The sequence below is a fragment of the Panthera pardus genome, unplaced genomic scaffold, assembly GCF_024362965.1.
Source record: "Panthera pardus isolate Hobbes unplaced genomic scaffold, ASM2436296v1 HiC_scaffold_12, whole genome shotgun sequence".
Lineage (NCBI taxonomy): Eukaryota > Metazoa > Chordata > Mammalia > Carnivora > Felidae > Panthera > Panthera pardus.
Window position 1 is genome coordinate 91,835,695 of NW_026526677.1, and position 19,887 is coordinate 91,855,581.

Consider the following 19,887-nt stretch of genomic DNA (forward strand, 5'->3'; position numbering starts at 1 on the left):
TTTTTCCAAGGAGACTCACTAGGAATCGAGGAGGAACTAAATCAAACGCAAATTAATAAAAGTCAAAAGTACAGAACCAATGAGCTTTCCTTTCCTAAAAGAATTAAAACCTGGAGATAGAATCATCTTATTTGCCCAAAGCAAGCTCATGGGTCTGAGTTCTACTGAGCTCTGGTCCCCTCTTCTACTTCTGAGTGTTGAGCCCAACCCAAACACTTCCCATTTTTCATCCCTGAGTGTTCTCCACATCCACCTTCTCCTGTCCCCTCCCCTGTCACTCTAACAGTGATCTTGGCCACCAAGAGGCAGCTGATGAGTGCACTACTGTGCATAACCCTGGGGTGGAAGGAGAGTACCAGCATCATCACCAATACTGCCATCCCCAGGCACCTGCTCCCCCTGGGGGGAAGACACCCGCCACCGCCCCCCAGCTGCATCCAGAGGCCGGAGCTTGAGGGCTTCTTCCTCTCTTCCTCACTTTAAAGCAAACAACAGCAATGAGAGGCTAACCCCCAGCCCAAGACAAATCCTTAGACGTCCTGCAGTCATCCACACTGACGATGTGGGACAGGTTAGGGGACAGGGAGGCTCTAAAAAAGGACTTTTCTTCTCATCTAAGGTTCTGACCTGCTACATTTCTTCCCATACAGAAACAGGAGAAAATACTTGAATAGACCTGGAGCCAGGCTCAGTTCCAAGGCCTTTACCTGCATTCACTCATTTAATGTTTATTTATTTCTTGAGAGAGAGACAGAGACAGAGAGAGAGTAAGGGAGGGGCAGAGAGAGAGGGAAACACAGAATCCAAAGCAGGCTCCAGGCTCAGCTGTCAGCTCAGAGCCCGATGCAGGGCTCGAACTCGCGGACCACAGGATCATGACCTGAGCTGAAGTTGGCCACTTAACTGACTGAGCCACCCAGGCGCCCCTGCATTCACTCATCTAAACCCCATAACAACCCCCTGAGTTGGGTACTATAATTATCCCATTTTAGAGAAAAGAGAGGTGAAGTAAGTTTCTCAGAAGAAGTGATGGAGTCTGGGCTGTACCAAGCACGTGAACTTTAGAGGATGCTGTGTGATACAGCAGACAGAGCTAGGTAGGGAGCAAGAGGAAGCCTGGATTTGCCCTGACTCTAGCTGTGTGTCCTTGACCAAGTCAAGTGACTTCTCTGGACCTCAGTGTTTCTATCTACAAATGGGAGGCTTGGACTCAGCAGGCTGTAAGGTCTCCCTGCCCCCGCATTTTCTAATTCTATTCCCAGTGGACTCTTCAGGGCTCCAAATCCTGTGCTCCGGCCCATATGCAACCACAGAAGGACCAGGGCTATCTGGAACACCCCTCCCCCCATACCTGCCCCTCCCCTTCTGCATCTCTACAGGGCTAGGGCGCTAGACTGCGAAAGAAACTCAGTAGGGAGTGAGGGCTTGCCTAGCTGGAGGCTTCTCTCCCCGGAGGGCTGCCTAGATGCCCAGAGCACTGGCCCGGGAGGACTGGGGGGTGGGGAAGTTCGAGGAAAAGGATAGTTTCTCCTTAGAGAGGTGGGAGGGGGGAGATGCGATCCCATGCACCCCCCCCCAACCCCCTCCACCCCGGCACCTAAGACTTGGGCCTCTGGCGGCTACTACCCTGATGCCCAGCAGGCCCCTGCAGCCACTTCCCTACAGAGTATTCCTGGTTTAGTACAGAGGGAAGCTAAAGAGTACCCAGCCTTGCTTCTCATCTCCGGGTAGCCCTCCCCGCCCCGCCCCGCCCCGCCCCATGTCTGCTTGCCTCCCTCCCCACCCGCCCCTGCTCTTGCCCTCCCCCTATCCTCCCACCCTTCCTCCACCCTGAGTCCCGCTGGAGCTGACCCCTGTTGGACTCGGCCTATGCCCACCCAAGCCCTCGAGGCACTGCCCAGGAGGGCCTGAGCGCAGTGGTCCAGGACCCTGGCTAAGGCCCCCTCGGGGAGAGTCGGTTTCCCTGGATTTCTCATCAGCCCCACCTGCTTCTCTCCCACAGAGTCTGTGCCGATGGCCGTCATCATCGGGGTGGCCGTAGGAGCCGGCGTGGCCTTCCTCGTCCTTATGGCAACCATCGTGGCCTTCTGCTGTGCGCGCTCCCAGAGAAGTACGGGAGGGACCCCCGGGATCTCAGGGAGGGGGACAGAGAAAAAGGCCAGGCTTAGGCTGCCCCGGAGAGCAAGTAAGCAGGAGTGCAATGAGCAGGGGGCCCTAACGGTGCTGTGAGCTGCTGGGGCAGGGATGGGGTCTTTGTTTGCACCTCTGTACGTGCAGTGCTGTGTGTATTGTCTGGCACATGGTGGGCTCTCAGCTGATGCGGAACTGGACCGAACTGGAACTCTGACAAGGCAGTCAGCCAGCACTTTGGATGGAACGCGTGCGGCTGCATAGAAGGCAGAGAAATCTGGGAGGGCCGGGAGGGGGAGAGGTGGTTTGATCTTTGCCCCCTCCGACTTCTGCTAGTCTAACCAGAAAGGCAGGTCACCTACACATGGGGTTGGGGGGTGCCGGGAAGCATTCGAGGAATCCCTTTGTGAAGACTTTTAAAGGTCTGTAGTCACTAGCAATAAAATTCTGGCACGGGTGCACTCTTGAAGAATCACGTGTGCCTGGAGTTTCACCCCGGCCGTAGCTCTGACGTTTCGTGCGACAGACACACGCGTGGAAGCGTCAGACGGGATGGCTGAGTGGAGGAAAACAGTGGAGACACGGTCTTCTAGCCCTACCTTTTTCCGCCATGTGAGCTTGGGCAAGCCACCATTACTCTAGGCCTCAGTTTCCTCATGTCTAACAGCAAGGGATGACATGGTGTGACATTTGTGGCCCCCCTGGCTCTAATGTTCTATGATTCTAAGGCACAAAATGAACAATCAGAGTAAGCCTACTCCCTCCACCGCTGGGCAGCTCTCATGTACTAGAAGAAAGCTGGATGTCCCCCACGAAGTTTCCTCCACTGCAAATTCCGCAGCCTTGGCCCTCTTGACTTCCCCCAGTGAGGTGGTCCTGGAAGCTCCCTCACCCCCCTCTCAATGGAAATTACAGGGGAGAATGTTTTAGCAAGAATTTTCTGACAGAGCTCTCCAGACGATTAATGGGCCGCCCCCTCTAGAAGGCGTTAACACCTCCACTGTGAAAACACTGACACAGGAACTGGACCACCCCTTGTGGTCCATGTGATGTTTCCGCTTTGGGCAAGGGGGGTTGGCCCCAGGACCTTGAGGTCCTTTCTACCAGTAAGATTTGTGACTCTCTACATGGAGAGATCAGAGCCTGGTAGAGTAGGCCAGAGAAGACTTCTAGAAGAAGGTGAGAATTGAGAGGGATAAAAAGCACCTAGCTCTGTAAAGCAGACAAATGGATGTGGATGGCGTCTGAAGCCAGGACAACAGCAGCGAGAGGCCGAAATGCATGCAGTAGGGCCAACAGAGGAAGAGAGCTGAGGCCCCAACAGCCCACAGCCCGTCCACACGGGTGTTCTGCTTGGGGGAGGGGGGGGGTGAGGGGAGTCTGAAGCCACTGAGTTCAGGGACTGAAGGGTAAGCCCTGGGGGTGGCGGGGGGCGGCAGGGGCTCAACATCTCAGGCCCTAACACCTGAGGATGAGGACTGAACCTGTCATCTGTCCTTGCCTATTTTACGTCCAGATCTCAAAGGGGTTGTGTCGGCCAAGAATGACATCCGAGTGGAGATTGTCCACAAGGAGCCTGCGTCTGGTCGGGAGGCTGAGGAACACCCTACCATCAAGCAGCTGATGGTGAGAACGCCATCTTATCCCCACCCCACCCCGATCTCGGTGCCCTGAAGGTCCTGGTTCCAGAGGCTTCTTGGTGGCCTGGATGCTCTCCAGAAGTAGAGCATCGGTCAAGATGTGCCCTCCCCCCCCATAATAGGTCAGACACCTACTCTCAGCCAACAATGAGTTATCGTCTGTCTATTCCATTGCACTTGGTGTTCTGGGAGACTCGAAGATGTAGTCCCAGCTTTCAAAGAACCTGACTATTCGGTAGAGAGACAAGACATATGCATAAATTGCCATAACGTTGTTGTTGCGTAATACATAATTCTTTTTTTTAATTTTTTAAGTGTTTTTATTTATTTTTGAGACAGAGAGAGACAGAGCATGAGCAGGGGAGGGGCAGAGAGAGTGGGAGACACAGAATCCGAAGCCGAGTCCAGGCTCTGAGCTGTTAGTACAGAGTCCGACGCGGGGCTCAAACTCACGGACCGCGAGATCATGACCTGAGCCGAAGTCAGACACTCAACCAAGTGAGCCACCCAGGCGCAGTATAGAATACATAGGTATTCTATACATAATTCTATACACACATGAATATTATAGATATTTGGGTACATGCCCTGCCCCTCCCCCACCCCTTCCCCCCAAAAAGTCTGCAAGAAACGTAGGTTCCTCTTCGGAAACTAGACTGCTTACCAGAAGCAAACTCATAACTTTTCCAGCAAACCTAAGCCTGCCCCTCCTCTTCCTGATTCCCGTTGATAGACGGTAATCCGCCCAGTTATACGAGCAGGAATCTGAAAAGCTGTGCTAGAAAACTCTAGTGCATACTATGTCATGGTTAAAATACCTTGGAGTGGCAGCAGCAGGCAAGGGCGTGGAGAGCATGGGCTTCTCTGTGCCTCAGTCTCCTCATCTGTGAAGTGGGGATGAAAGTCATAGAGCACAGGGAGGTGGTGACAGCTGAATGGGTAAACGCAAAAAAGGGCTTGGAGCCCAAGGAACACAGTTAAGTGCTCAAGAAACGGGGAGCCACCGTGTGGCTCTGAAATCACCCCTTCCCTTATCTGTCTCCACTAGACCGTGAGCGAGGCTGCCTGTTCGTCCTTGTGTCTCAGAGCCTCACAGTTCCTGGTAGATGCTCACCGACATTATTGAATCGAACAGACATTTTCCTCACTGGTCTTTTTCTTTCTAATTCTCATTCTCAGGTCCTTTCAACTGCACCTCAAAAAACTGTCTCAAATATGTGCCCTCGCCTCTATCCCACCATCACTTCCCTACTAGGGCCTCATCGTGGCTCCCTGGACTATTACAACGGCTTAGTGGTCTCACCACCTTATTTATTTATTTTTTTTACCACCTGATTCAGCCCACCCTCCAGAGTCCCCCAAAAAGGGTCCTTCTAGAATGCAAATCAGATCCTGTTACTAGCCTGCTTAAAATCCTTCGGTGGCTCCCCGTGTCGACTAGATAAAGTCCGACCACCAAGCATGTCAGCAGGCCCTTCCTTCATCAAGAGGTGGCTGCTGGCCTTTCCAGCCCCATCTTCCTACGAAACGCACCCAGCCCTCCAGACATTCCAAAATGTTGCAGTTCCTGGCCTTTGAGTCTTTTTTACCTTGGAGGCTTTCCACAGGCTCTTCCCTCTGCCTGTTGGTTTTGTCTGTTGAATTTCACACTCTCCTTTGAGAATCAGCTCAAATGTCACCTCTTCCATAATTGTCTGTCCTTGTCCTCCCCTGCGGGAAGAGCCACGCACTTCCTGCTCTCCCCCCAACACTTTGCCTGTTCCTCTTTTATAGTGCATCGTTCTGCTTACGTGTCAGCCCCCCAGTTTTCTCGGAGTCCCACCAAGGGCACGTTCCCAAGTCTTTGCATGTCTCTTTCCTCCAGGCCTAACACAGTGCCTGACGCCTGACATCACAAGAGTGGAAACCAGAGCCTAGATCCGGAGAGGGACAGGGGTCTCCGTAGATGGGTTTCATCAAGGCTGGTGTGGAAGGACCCTGGCCTGTCCTCCATCCCAAACAGGGCCTTAAATTCCCTTCACTTCTGGTTGCCTCAGACTGTCTCTAAAAGAGTGCGGGTTGCTCAGCAGTCACTTAAGAGGGTGTGGTGTGGTTGGGTGGGGTGGAGGGGGAGGGACCTGCTGAGGGCTTTGTCCCTAAGCCTCCCGTTGGGGAGACCTTAGTTCCCCGACTCCCTCTACCCCCCAGGCCCCTGTATGGCTCTTCTAAGCCTGATGGGAGGCAGGCTTAGAAGTTGAATCTGGGAGGAAAGAACTCTAATCCAGGCAGAAACAGAGCATTGGCTGGAATGAAACAGTATGGAAGCCCTCTGGTTGATTCATGAGGCTCCAGAAAGAGACCAAGAAAGTGAGTCACAAGGAACAAGAAACGTCCCAGCTCAGAGAGTGGGTGGGAGCCTGTCCTAGATCATGTCACGTGCAGAAGGGACGCCGGGGAGGCATCTGTGTGCCACAAAATAAGCATCACTGTGGTTATTCAGATTCATGTACCCACTGTGTGCCAAGCATGCTTCATTCTCCACCTTCAGTCTGTTATTTTAATTTTCAGTCATTTAGAGCTATGCCATTTCATTCATCCATCCAACAGAAACAGGACATTTGTGACGGCCCTACCATATACTGGGCACTGCGCTAGGCATGACAAATCAAGATGATTGCATATGATTCCGTTCCAAAAGCATTCTGGTCAATGACCACAATATACAAGGTGCTGTACCGGGTGTGCTGGGGACCCAAAGAGAAGCAGGAAGTGATCCTTGCCCCTAGGTTCTTTGGCCTCTGCTAAGAAGATAACCCTTAGGACATTCAAGTCATTGCTATGAATAACAGGTGTGGCCCCTGTTGCCAGCATCTCACAGGTAGTGATGCATTGTGATTCTTTCCAAAAACCTTCATTAAGCCTTCAGTGCCCAGCAGTCGAGGTCCTATAATTATCTACAGATCCAGCTCCCTGATGTGTACACATATATCTTCATGCACCTCAATCTGCGTACGCCTGGCCCACAATTCAGTACATGCTCCATGGATTGAATGGAATCATCCAAGTGAGATGCTCTATCTAGCCCAAGGGAAGAAAGTGTGGTCTTAGCAAACCTCCCCTCCCCCACTCGGCCCCCACCCCTACCCCTACCCCTCCTGTCTGTCTCTCTCTGTCTCTCAAGACGGGGCTTCGGGAACAATGACAACATCTGGAGTCTCCTCCTGCCTCCTTTACCTGCCTTCCATGGGCCAGGCAGCCAGAGGAGGTGGGGAGGGGGAGGCAGAGAGGACCAGCCTCTTTTGCGTTCATTTCTCTATCTTTTCCTTGGGGGAAGCAAACGTTTAGCCCACCTCCAATCCACTGAGCGGCCGTTTCTGGGTTGTAGATGGACCGGGGTGAATTCCAACAAGACTCAGTACTGAAGCAGCTGGAGGTCCTCAAAGAGGAGGAGAAGGAGTTTCAGAACCTGAAGGTAAGAATAGTGGCAGGTTAGAAGTCCCAGCTGTGGAAGCCGGTCTTCGGAGCTCCTCCGATGCCCAAGCCTCAGATCCAGACAAACAATGACAGGAAACCGAGAGAGGCCAGAGGTCACCGTGGGGACAGGTGCCTAAGCCAAGACACTCATCTGCGGAAGGAGGCAAGAGAGTTAACGCTGGGGTCCCACTGTTCTCTCCTACAGCTTCCTCACAAACAAAAAAATTTAAACTAAGTATCCATGTTCTGGACAAAAACAAGAAACAGAGTCTGGTTCTCAAATGGCTTTGCACTGCCCTGACATAGTGACACATAGCCAGGGGAGAGAGCCACCAGTTGCATCCTGTCGCCCCCTGAACACCTTCCAGCCCCCTCCCCCCAGGCACCAGGCTGCTCCTTCCAGCACCGCCCCCCCCCCGCCATGTCCCCAGCTGTCCCCTTCCTCCTGTGTCTCCTTCAGCCCTTCCTGTGTAAAAGAGGACTGGCTCAGCCCAGAAAGCCCCCCTCACAGTCACTGCCCACCCAGTGACGCCGCTCTCGCTCTGGCCCCCTCCCAGGACCCCACCAACGGCTACTACAGCGTCAACACCTTCAAAGAGCACCACTCGACGCCCACCATCTCGCTAAGCAGCTGCCAGCCGGACCTGCGTCCCGCAGGCAAGCAGCGAGTGCCCACAGGCATGTCCTTCACCAACATCTACAGCACCCTGAGCGGCCAGGGCCGCCTGTACGACTACGGGCAGAGGTTCGTGCTGGGCATGGGCAGCTCGTCCATCGAGCTCTGCGAGCGGGAGTTCCAGAGAGGCTCTCTCAGCGACAGCAGCTCCTTCCTGGACACGCAGTGTGACAGCAGCGTCAGCAGCAGCGGCAAGCAGGACGGCTACGTGCAGTTCGACAAGGCCAGCAAGGCCTCCGCCTCCTCCTCCCACCACTCCCAGTCCTCCTCCCAAAACTCTGACCCCAGCCGACCCCTGCAGCGGAGGATGCAGACTCACGTCTGAGGATCCCAGACCCGGGACCGGGAAGGGCGGGGGAAGGGGCCGCGCCACCTGCTGGCTCCCCAGAGACTGCGGGGCGGGGGCTGCGCAGAGGACCCCAGAGGCGGCGGCCTCCAGGACAGCCCCCCGCCCCCAGCGCCTCTGCCGCCACCCTCCTCCGAAGCCCTGATCAAGCACAAACTCGGGTCCCCAGCTGCAGCGTGCCAGGGGCGGGGGGGGGGGGGGGGGGGGGGGGGGTGGTTACATGGTCAGAGGAGTACATTACGAGTACGCTGTGCTCCTTACCAGACACTCTGGTCCCCACCCCTTTCCCGGAGGCCCCTCCCACAGGCTCCAGAGGCAGCTATAACTTTGCTTTAATGAAACTGCCGTCTGCTCTCCGGCCTCCCCTTGAGCTCTATATTGCTGCCCCACAGCCCTACCCCTGTGCCTGTGTTCCTCCACAACCCTGGGGAGAAAGGGGGGTGAAGTGCTTCCCAGCACTCAGCTGCCCCAGAGACCCCAGTGCCCCCAGCTGCTCAGAGCCCAGACCCTGGATGCTGAGAAGTCAGAAAATGGCCCTGGAGCATCTCTCCCACCGCACTGGCCGCGGGCCCACCCCCAATTTGTTCGGTGTTTTGTGTCCATACTCTTGCAGTTCTGTCCTTGGACTTGAGGCCTCTGAACTCTGAGGTGGGACTGGGCCAGTCAGAGACTGGCGTCCTGGGAGGGCGAGGGAGGGGCAAGAGGGAACATGGGAACACTTGGGGAAACTCTCGGGACATGCCCCTTGCCAGGCTGTGCAATTCAGAGCCTCCCCACCCACCCCTGCTTCGTGTACTGCCCTACAGCACAATCAGAGTTAATATAAGCAGTGTGAGAGCTTCTCTGGCCAGGGTTCTTCAAATAGTCATTGGAGAGAGTGTTTCCTGGGCCTTGAGGGGACCAGAGGTCAAGTCTTTAAAATGGTGAGACTCCCCTTCTCAGCTGATGAATCTCCAGGGGCCTCGATCCACACAAGGAACAATGGTCCTGTCTTTAGTAAGACTCCACGGGCAAGAGAGAGTGTATCTACACATCACCCCACCTACTCACCACCTGAAAAGAAATGTTAGGGCCGTTACTCCAACAAATCCATTCTGTCCTTTTGTTCCTGTAGAGCCACAGGAAGAAGCCAAGAGCTCAGGGTATGCTCTGGGAACGCACGCTTCTTTGCCCTTCTTTGATTCGGTTTTCCCAGATAATGAAAGCAGGTGATGGCTTTGGTTGCACTGGCAATAACACCTACAGCAGGCTCCTCTCCTTGTGGTTGGGTTGGGTTCAAGCCAGAGGGCGTGCAGACACAGGACCCATGCCATGTTCAGCTCAGAGGCAATGTGGCCATACTGGGCTCTGATGGGGTCATTCTAGGCCTGTCTCTCAGCAATATTCTGCAAGGGAAGCTGCTTCCGTTAGGGGTTCGGGCCAGGAGGCCCTCTTCAAAGAGTCTATGTCACCAAACATCCAAACACTCTGAGATTCCAATACTGTAAGAATGGCCTTGTTTGAATGGAAGGCTGGAGATCGCGATGGCAGACCAGGTTAGATGGAGAGGTATGGGCAAGTTAGAGCGCTGGTTCAGGAGCAGGATCCAAATGGAACTTTGGAAAACCCAGTGTCCCTACGGGGGGAGGTTCCTCTTAGGTTAGACCCTCTTTCTCCAACCTTCCCCGGTAATCCTTACCCATCATGAGAACCTTCATCTCAAAAGTCTGTGCTTCCCTCCATGCACTGATTCCTTGGATGGCCCCAACCACAGGTTCTCTATATGACTCTCATAGCACCTCCGTCCAGAGGAGTGTTCTGCTTCTTCCATATTTCCTATTGCTTCAAAATTCCCCAGTTCCCTAGATCAGTTCTTTTGCAGCCCCCAAGCCCAAGAGGGTGGAAACTGAGAAGAAATGTCAGTGTACATCCCAGTCCCCATCCTGCTCCTAGTACCATTCTGGCCACACACAGAGGCCAGGATGTTGGCCCCCGCGTGTTCGAGGTTAACCTTGACAAGCCTTCTCCTTTCCCGGACATGTTTTGCCCCTGCCAACAAGAAACAAAGATCTAAAACCAGATGCAAAATGTCATGGTATATAGAAAGAAAATGACTCAAGATTAGTCTGTTAATCCTCCCAGCCTTCCTCAACCTGGGTGGCAAATCTACCTGCTAAACTGCACCACACCCACCCCGCCCCTGACCCCTTGCCCCTGTCACACACTCAACCCACAGCTCTCAGAATAAGGTGGAGATACCCATTCTGTCCTGGAACCCCAGGTTAGGACAATAACTGGAAGAATAAGTGAGAAACCTATTCTCCCATAGAACAGGAAGAGCTCTCTCCCTCTTGATCATCAGGTACTCCAGGGTAAGAACACGGACAATCATTGGCAGACAAACAGGGAGCACAGGGGCTGCGTGGTCAAGACTCAGCTTATGCAGGGCCCAACCCCACAAGCTCTCTCCAGTGCACAAGTACAGCAAAGAATTGCTGAAGGGCTAGGAGGTCACAAGTCAGGCCTTGGTGAAAGAGAAGAACACAGAAGCCTGGAGCTTCTGGAAAGTTGGGGCCTTGAGAAGGAGCCTAGGCTGCACTCCGTATACCCCTCGGTTGTCCCCAGCCCCCTTTACTTCCTGCTGAAGAGTGAGGCTGCAAGAAACTGGTAAAGGGAGGGCTTAAAAAAAAAGTTTTCAGGCAGAGGGAAGCCCTGAACTCTCCTGTAGGGGATTTCAAATTAACCGAAATGAGTGCTTTACATTTGTAATCATAACTTAATCCTGAGAATTCTACACAGGATCATCATTTACAGACGGGGGAATGAGGCTTCAAGAAGCCAAAAGATTTGCCCAAGGTCACAGGGCTAACAAGCGGCAAAGGTGACATTTAGACACACGTGATTTCCACTACAAAATGTTTCCATCCGAAGCGCAAACTCAAGGCCACTGTCATCCCAGAATATGATGAAAATGGCCGACGCTAAAGGCCACCTGCTCATTCCTGCTGTGGAAAGGCTAAGCAAAGGACGGACCACAGCTCCGTTAGGAAGGTGGGGGAGCGGGAGGGGGGGGACCAGCATCCTCCACCTCAAGTCCCCAGGCGACCTGGAAAGACCTCAACTCCTGGGAAACAAAGCTATGCTGTGTATCCAGTCACCCTCCACCCCCACCCCACCCCTACCAAGGCCAGTATCCAGTTTTCTGATAGCTTTAAAATTCATTATTGGCTCCGAGTCCCTGGATGGGAGCCCGGTTTCTAATTCTCAGGCTCGCTATCAGTCTGGAAAGCCCGGGGTCATTTCCAATACTTCTTCAACTTTCATGGAACAGGAAGCACCCTCACGTGGTGAGCTAGAATACCACAGCAAATCCGTTTCTGATGACGCTGATTATAGCAAGCGCTCTTAAGTAATAGGCCTCGAAGCTGCCTTTGCGCTTCCGGAGTGGAGAGGACCCAGGGAAAAGAAAACAAACATGATGTAGTGCTTGGGAAGCTTCTCAGACCTGGAGAAAAGGAGCCAACAGGAATTCATTCCGTCTCTCACTGCCGGCACTGGAGGCGTACAGGCAACGCAGGGCGTTTGCTATTATGGAATCAGAGTAGAAATCACAAGGTACACACCCCAAGTTCCGTTAGCTCTGCCCAGGTATCGTGTGTGCGGTTTAGGAGGCACCAGACAAAAAGACCAAGGGGAGTCCTGCCATTGGTTTATGCTTTAGGAAGCTTCTCCACACGATAAACTTCATTAAAATTGAAGTATACGTATTGAAATAAAAACTGTATTTCCACATAGATTTTTATTTAAAAGACCACTTGGTGTGCCTATTTAAAGAAACATTTTAGACGTGAGAATCACTGATAAAGAACTCTCACTCCGATGGTTACTTCTCCTTAACAGTAAGGCTCCAATCGTCTTTTCCCCAACCCCTATGTCTCAATCTTCCTAACTAGGTCATAAACTGGGGGAAATGAGAAAATTTCAAGCGAGTCTTCTTTCTAAAAATAAAGATTTGTTTCCCTGGATGCATACATTTTTGTCATAAGGAGAGGAGGATCATCCCTTCTCTCTCTAACTGCTATTCCTCCTGGGTCCATCTCCCCGCTCCTCTCTAATGGCGAAGTCTTTGACATACACTAAAAGATTTCATTATTACAGGCCCCGTAGGTTGTTAGGGTCTTGGGGTTTTTTGTGTTTTTTTGGGTTTTTTTTAGCTCCTACCCGGCCCTCATCTTTAAATGGCCTTTTGTGAATATACGCCATTCACAAGCTACATGGTTGAATTGTGGTCTACATCCCTGTGCCACTCCATGTTCCCAGAGCTCCTCTCTGGAACAATCTACTCAGCCCACCCCCGGGTCTGGGACATCCTCAACCCCGGAGCTTCCCGATCAGGGAGCCCGAGCTATGCAAAGGAATCTCCTTCCACTGCTTTTTTTTTTTTTTTTAATTTAAATCCAAGGTAGTTAACGTATGGTGTAATAATGATTTCAGGAATAGAATTTAGTGATTCCTCACTTACATATAACACCCAGTGCTCATCCCAGCAAGTGTCTTCCTTAATGCTCCTTGCCCATCTAGCCCATGCCCCTACCCACCTCCCCTCCAGCAACCCTCATTTTGTTCTCTGTATTTAAGAATCTCTTATGGCTTGTCTCCCTCTCTGTTTTTATATTAGTTTTGCTTCCCTTCCCTTATGTGCATCTGTTTTGTATCTTAAATTCCACATATGACTGAAGTCATATGATATTTGTCTTTCTCTGACTGACTTATTTCACTTAGCATAATACATTTTAGTTCCATCCACGTTGTTGCAAATGGCAAGATTTCATTCTTTTTGATCGCCGAGTAATATTCCATTGCGTGTGTGTGTGTGTGTGTGTGTGTGTGTGTGTGTGTATACACCACATTTTCTTTATCCATTCATCCATTGATGGGCATTTGGGCTCTTTCCATACTTTGGCTATTGTTGATAGTGCTGCTAAAAACATTGAGGTGTATGTGCCCCTTTGATATAGCATTCCTGTATCCTTTGGATAAATACCCAGTAGTGCAATTGCTGGGTCATAGGGAAGTTCTATTTTTAATTTTTGGAGGAACCTCCATACTGTTTTCCAGAGTGGCTGCACCAGCTTGCATTCCCACCAGCAGTGCAAAAGGGATCCTCTTTCTCTGCATCCTTGCCAACATCCGTTCTTGTCTGAGTTGTTAATTTTAGCCATTCTGACAGGTGTGAGGTGGTTCTGATTTGTACTTCTCTGATGATAAGTGATGTTGAGCGTCTTTTCATGTGTCGGTTAGCTATCTGGATGTCTTCTTTGGAGAAGTGTCTATTCATATCTTTTGCCCATTTCTTCACTGGATTTGGGTGTTGATTTTGATACATTCTTTATAACTTTTGGATACTAACCCTTTCTCTGATATGTCATTTGCAAATATCTTCTCCCATTCCATTGGTTGCCTTTTAGTTTTGCTGATTGTTTCCTTCACTGTGCAACAGATTTTATCTTAATGAGGTCCCAATAGTTCATTTTTGCTTTTGTTTCCCTTGCCTCCAGAGACATGTCAAGTAAGAACTTTCTGTAGCCGAGGTCAAAGAGGTTGTTGCCTGTTTTCCTGTCTAGGATTTTGATGGCTTCCTGCCTTACGTTTAGGTCTTTCATCCATTTTGAGTTTATTTTTGTGTATGGTGTAAGAAAGTGGTCCAGGTTCATTTTTCTGCATGTCGTGTCCAGTTTTCCCAACACCATTTGCTGAAGAGACTGTTGTTTTTTTCCATTGGATACTCTTCCCTGTTTTATCAAAACTTAGTTGGCCATATGTTTGTGGGTCCATTTCTGGGTTCTCTATCCTGTTCCATTGATCTGTGTGTCTGTTTTTGTGCCAGGACCATACTGTCTTGATGATTACAGCTTTGTAATACAGTTTGAAATCCAGGATTGTGATGCCTCCAGCTTTGGTTTTCTTTTTCAGGATTGCTTTGGCTATTCAGGGTCTTTTCTGGTTCCACACAAATTTTAGGATTGTTTGTTCTAGCTCTGTGAAGAGTGCTGGTGTTATTTTGATAGGGATTGCATTGAATATGTAGATTGCTTTGGGTTGTATCGACATTTTAACAATATTTGTTCTTTCACCCCATGAGCATGGAATGTTTTTCATTTTGTGTGTGTGTGTGTGTGTGTGTGTGTGTGTGTGTCTTCTTCAACTTCTTTCAGAATCTTTCTACAGTTTTCAGTGTATAGATTTTTCCTCTTTGGTTAGGTTTATTTCTAGGTATTTTATGGGTTTTGGTGCAATTGTAAATGAGATCAGTTCCTTGATTTCTCTTTCTGCTGCTTCATTATTGGTGTGTAGAAATGCAACCAATTTCAATACATTGATTTTATATGCTGTGACTTAGCTGAATTCATGGATCAGTTCTAGCAGTTTTTTGGTGGAATCTTTTGGGTTTTCCATATAGATTATCATTTCATCTGCGAAGAGTGGAAGTTCGACTTCCTCCTTGCCGATTTGGATGCCTTTTATTCCTTTGTGTTGTCTGACTGCTGAGGCTAGGACTTCCATCACTATGTTGAATAACAGTGGCGAGAGTGGATGCTTCCACTGCTTCTCAACCCTTGTAAGTATCTTGGAACGCTATGAGACCATTCAGTTAATGCTCCCTTATAACTGTCCTCCGTGCAGTGAATCTAAAGTATTAATGTTCAAAGACAAGGGAAATGAAGTCTCAGGAAACAGGTCTTCTTTGGGAGAATTTGGGTCTTAATTAACTGGGGCTTCTCTGAAATCTGTTCCCAATTATGCAAGGGGAAAAGTGCTACTCGGGATAGGAGCTAAATATGGGGATTCATCCCCTTGAAGGTCACCCTCGATTAGGCAAAGACATTGTCAGGGGGATTAAATTAAAAGAAACGACTTTCACCCCTTTGGTAAGGAAATTAAAAGGCCCTGCTGCCCAATGAGTAAGCAGCATATTGATGACAGTAATGGACTTGCACTTGAGAGAAATACTGAATTGGAGAAGGGATTTTTGGATGAAAACCTCCTCTCTGACTTTTAATTTAAAAGTTTCTCTAGCTCTCCTGCCAAGCAGGGTCTCCATCAGTGGGACATAAATCTACAGAGAAAAAAGAACTGAACTGGAGAGAATCTCCCTACCAGACTCTAATTTCTACTCTTGTGAGTTTTTTTTCCCCAGGAGAGAAACACATTTTTAAGCAAGAGAAGATACTCCTTAAGTGTTAAAGCTGGTGATGTATGTAAACAGTGTTTTAGGAAGCCTCAGAATGATAGATGGTTCTGGAATAGCTTAGTTCAGTAATTCCAACTTCTATCCCCTGGGGTGATTTCAACATCTGAGCCTTCTATCATTGCGTCCACCCAGCTCCACCCTCCCAGTCTTGAGAGAAAGCCATGCCTCTCTTGAGGGGTGGGTGGGCTTTACATTGTTGGTCTTCCTTGGGACCCTGAAATCAACCCCCAAAAGTTCATTTTCCCCCTAAAACTTCTGTCAGATCCTCTGTGCTAACCCTCCTAGACAGGACGGTGGTCTCTCCCACCTGCTCCCAGCTCTCTGTAATCACTTTACACAAAGTGATTACACCAAATCTGACACCTAATGAGACTCGAGGGTCACTGCTCAGGCACAGAGATCCCCAAAATCTCTCACAAGAGAGTTAAACTCACCGAGAAGGAACTAGACAGGAAAACAGGCTATCACTACAGACACTCACACGTCCGTCCCTCCTTAAACTTTTAAGTTGGAAAGGTTTCCTGGATCCGCATCTGGTACAGAACCATGGGGATACTCAAAACTAACAAATCGTTTTCTGAAGCTATAATTAAGACATCAAAAAGGTCAGAGGGTCTAGAGGAGAGCGTCCCAACTCTGACACTGTCCTTCTCAACCTGAGTTTAGGAACCTCCTGTCGTATGCCGCATGCCATCAAAATGGATCCTGTCGCCCAAGAAACCACACTCTCCAAAAACCCGGAAGGCAACTGACTTCAGCTTGAAAACCACTACCAGAGAACACTTTGAACTCACTGTTCATTGTGTGATTAGGCCAAGCCTGCAGTTGAGTCATTTCACCAATGTCTTACTTTCCCCTACTTAGCTTGTGGGTGATTTGAAGACAAAGGCTTTTCTGTTAACCGGCCATGTTACTCAGTACCTGGGCAAATATTTGGCCCTCCAGATGTGTGTACCTCACCTGTTTCGTAGGCTTTCTGGTATTTTTCACCATGCAAGGCAGCTTTCCAACCTAATATTTATATCATACTTTACAGTCTACACAATGTTTTCCCAACCATATTCCCATTAGATCCTTAGAACCTCATTGTGAGATAGGCATGCATTTTTACAGATGGAGGGACAGAGGGGTGCTTGGCTCATTACATGACCCAGCAGGGAGAACCCACGATCCAACCACCGCCCCGTATTTTGTGTGTGCTACACCTTGCTGCCTCGAAGCCAGAACTGTTTCCAAGCTCAATTTTTTCATAAGCTAGACAGCCTCTGGGGTAAAACAACTGGATGTACTTATGTCCTCGGAAAGTGTAAATAAAAACCCGAACTGTCCAAAATGAAGGCAACGCCATGTGATGTGAATATAGAGTATCATTTAAATGGGTTCCTGAGCTACGTAAAAGGCCTAAACTCTGCCTTGCCCACTTAGGTGGTCGAGCTGGGCGTCCCTTCACTTCTCCAGGCCTCAGTTTCCCCCTCTGTGGAGGAGGGCTGGTCCTAGAGTCTACACTGGATGAAGATCTCTTCCTCTCCCTTGCTGTCCAAGCCTGTTTCACCCCGGCCTCTGCGATGAACTCAACGTAGGTCACGCAAAGGAGGCCCAGCGGGAGGCAGAGGAGCCCTGGTCTGCCCTGCCTGAGCAAAAGGGGACAGAAGGGCGCGGACCCCGTAGCCCGCCCCGTCATCCCTCTGCAGCCCGGCAGCCGTAGCCAGGGGCCTGAGCGGGTTGCCAGGGAGGCGCCGGCCAAGGACGAGGCGGGGCGCTGGGGTCGGCGGCGCGCCGAGAGGCCTCGGGGCGGACTGCGGGAGGTCCCCTCTCCACCGCGGCCACCCCCACCCGGTTCCCACAGCCGCCAAGGCCAGCCCCGCGCCCGCGCCCATGACGCATGCGCGCCCCAGCCTCGGCCACCGGCGCTGGGGGCGGGGCAGGCCGAGCGCAGTTGCCGCTCCGGCGCCCTAACACCCGCCCGCGGGAGAAAGGCGCGCGTGTCTAATTAACACAGCTCAAGGACACCAGGGATTAGGATGGGCTGTGCGCGCAGACCTTAGAGTTGAAAGAGGCCATGAGATCATCCTGAAGTCTAGACTGCTGGAGCAGTGGTTCTGGGTGCTTGTTAAAATTCCAGATTCCTGGGCCTCATCCCCAGCGGCCTGGATGCGACCCAAGAATCCATTCTTTACATCACCCTCCAGATAATTCTGGCATAAGTGGTCATTGGCTGGGCCCACCGTCTCATTTCAATGAATATACGAGTCGGATCATAGACATAGAAATGATTGGCCCAGGGGCGTCTGGGTGGCTCAGTTGGTTAAGAGTCCAACTTAGTTCAGGGCATGATCTCCCGGCTCGTGGGTTCAAGCCCTGCATCGGGCTCTGTGGTGACAGCTCAGAGCCTGGAGCCTGCTTCGGATTCCGTGTCTCCCTCTATCTGCCCCTCTCCCGCTCCCGCTCTGTCTCTCTCACGTGCAAATATAAATACACGTTTAAAAAATGAAAAAAGAAACGATTGGCCCAAGATCGTACAGAATGAAGTGGCAGAGCCTGGTGTCCCAAGTTTGTGGACTTGCACTCAAGTGCTTTCCCCTCCGGTTCCGTCCTTCCCCTCCTGCTCATGTTCAGGGCAGTTTAATAAGTACCAGGCAGGCTGGAAGGCAGTTCATTTCCATTGGTTGAGCTAAGTGAAGAATGACAGTCCCTTTCTCAGAACACCAAAGAACCCCGTCCAGCGACTCCACATCAAAGCTCCACTCCTGACTCTGACCTTGGGCCAGTACTGACTCACTCTGCGTTGGGGTCGGGGCATCCTGGAGAGAGCTAAGCCCACCAGAGGGAACGGTGACCAATTTGGGTGTATACGCTCCCTCCCTGTACACACCCCTTGTCAGTATGTCAGTGTGAAAGACTCTGCATATGGCATTAGAGGCATAACCCAACAAGAATGTAAAATGCTCCCGTGTCTTTATGCATGTGTGTGGAGTTGCGGGGGAGGCGGGGGCAGGGTCTGACCCATCCAAGTGTGCTGGATTCTGGCTCAAGTTTAGGCATGTTCAGTAACAGGCAGTGGCCCCAGTCCAGGACAGCTGGATCATATGTGCTGACAGCCACTTTCAATGGCCCTGGATGGGGAAATGGACACTCCCTTGCACACCCTCACGAGAAGCCGAGAAGCCGCTGGGGAAGCATCAGGGATAAGCAGAGATAAGATCCCTGCACAGGTTTGCACCCCTGCTGGTCAGCCGGTTGTCTTCCCCCCCACCCCCCACCCCCCACCCCCATCTCCTGCCAGGTCAAAGCCTGGGAGACAGACAAAACCTGCCCCTGTAGAGAGGGGAGGGGGCTTGCGGCTGCAGATGCTGGGACCTATTTGCTTTCAGAATTCCCCTCTCCCCTGGAGGGAGAGCAGCTAGCCAAGCAATTACACCAGGCGATTCCATTGCCAGTGACGGTCCTCAGGACCGTTCCATGGCACGAGGTTGAGTGTTTTCAAGGCTACTCCGACACTCGGTCCAGAAGTATGTCATCTGCCTCTGCTTCTCCCAAATCTCTGCCCCTCTTTATCTGTCCTGACCCAGCCTCGCTGTCTCAAAACCTCAAAGCTGCAACTCTTTCCGAGAAAGCCAGGAACACAGCTGTGAGTCCCATTCCCTGTGGGGGAGTTCCAGCTCTCCCTCCTGGCTCCAGATGTAAAGGAACAGCTGTGGGGGTGGCAAGATGCCTAGCTGGCAGCTAAGTGGGGCCTGGGAAGATGGAGAACAAAGCAGGGAGATACAGGCAAATGGCAGGGCTCTCGTAATTCTAGAGACTCGGGGAAAACAGCATTTTGTCCCCTGGCCCGGCAACTGGCTGGATGGGCCTTGCCAAATCCCTCAGACGTTGCCTGAGTCCTGCCCATCCCCATCCTGGCAGCCTGGGCCACTGGCAAGACCTTCTCTAAACTCCATTTTATGATTCCCACTTAATCTGAGAAAGGAAACTTGGCTTCCTTTGTCTGGCTCCACCCCTGCCCTCAGACGCACACCTCCTAGCATGAGGTTCTAGAAGCTTAAGGCTGGAGAGGGAAAGACAGGGAGTGGGGGGAGGGTTCTGCCACTCCCATCTGGCATCCTCCCACCCCCTCCTACCTCTGGAACGTTAAACCAGGATGCAAGATGCCAGGTTGGCTGTCCAGAGACAGGCTGCTCTGGGCCCCACCTGCTCGCCTGGCTGCACCAGGATGACAACGTATGACTTGGCACCGAGCGCCAAAGTAACCATTTCCGGAAGGACCATGGCCTACGCTGGGTCCCACGGGGTCCCAGAGACACTGCCGGTCTTTAGCAACCCTGTCTACTGCTGGGACAGGGGGCCCCCTGCCGTGATCCACTGCCCCGTCCATGCTCTCCCCAACTTGAAGGACACAGGGTATCACAACTCC

General features: G+C 51.3%; 1 protein-coding gene across 6 annotated transcripts in view; it reads left to right on the forward strand.

The window, feature by feature from the left end:
- KIRREL3 (kirre like nephrin family adhesion molecule 3) overlaps positions 1–8,446 on the forward strand; it is a 551,439-nt gene extending 542,993 nt beyond the window's left edge. For 4 of the 6 annotated variants that reach the window (XM_019421382.2, XM_019421381.2, XM_019421383.2 and 1 more), the window contains 4 exons: positions 2,003–2,185; positions 3,647–3,756; positions 7,135–7,221; positions 7,781–8,446. In XM_019421382.2, the coding sequence (XP_019276927.1) occupies positions 2,003–2,185; positions 3,647–3,756; positions 7,135–7,221; positions 7,781–8,224 (824 nt within the window). In that variant the 3' untranslated portion in view covers positions 8,225–8,446. The remainder of the gene's footprint in view (positions 1–2,002; positions 2,186–3,646; positions 3,757–7,134; positions 7,222–7,780) is intronic. The other 2 variants (XM_019421384.2, XM_019421386.2) reach the window with 1 other exon arrangement.
- Positions 8,447–19,887: the final 11,441 nt, after the last annotated feature.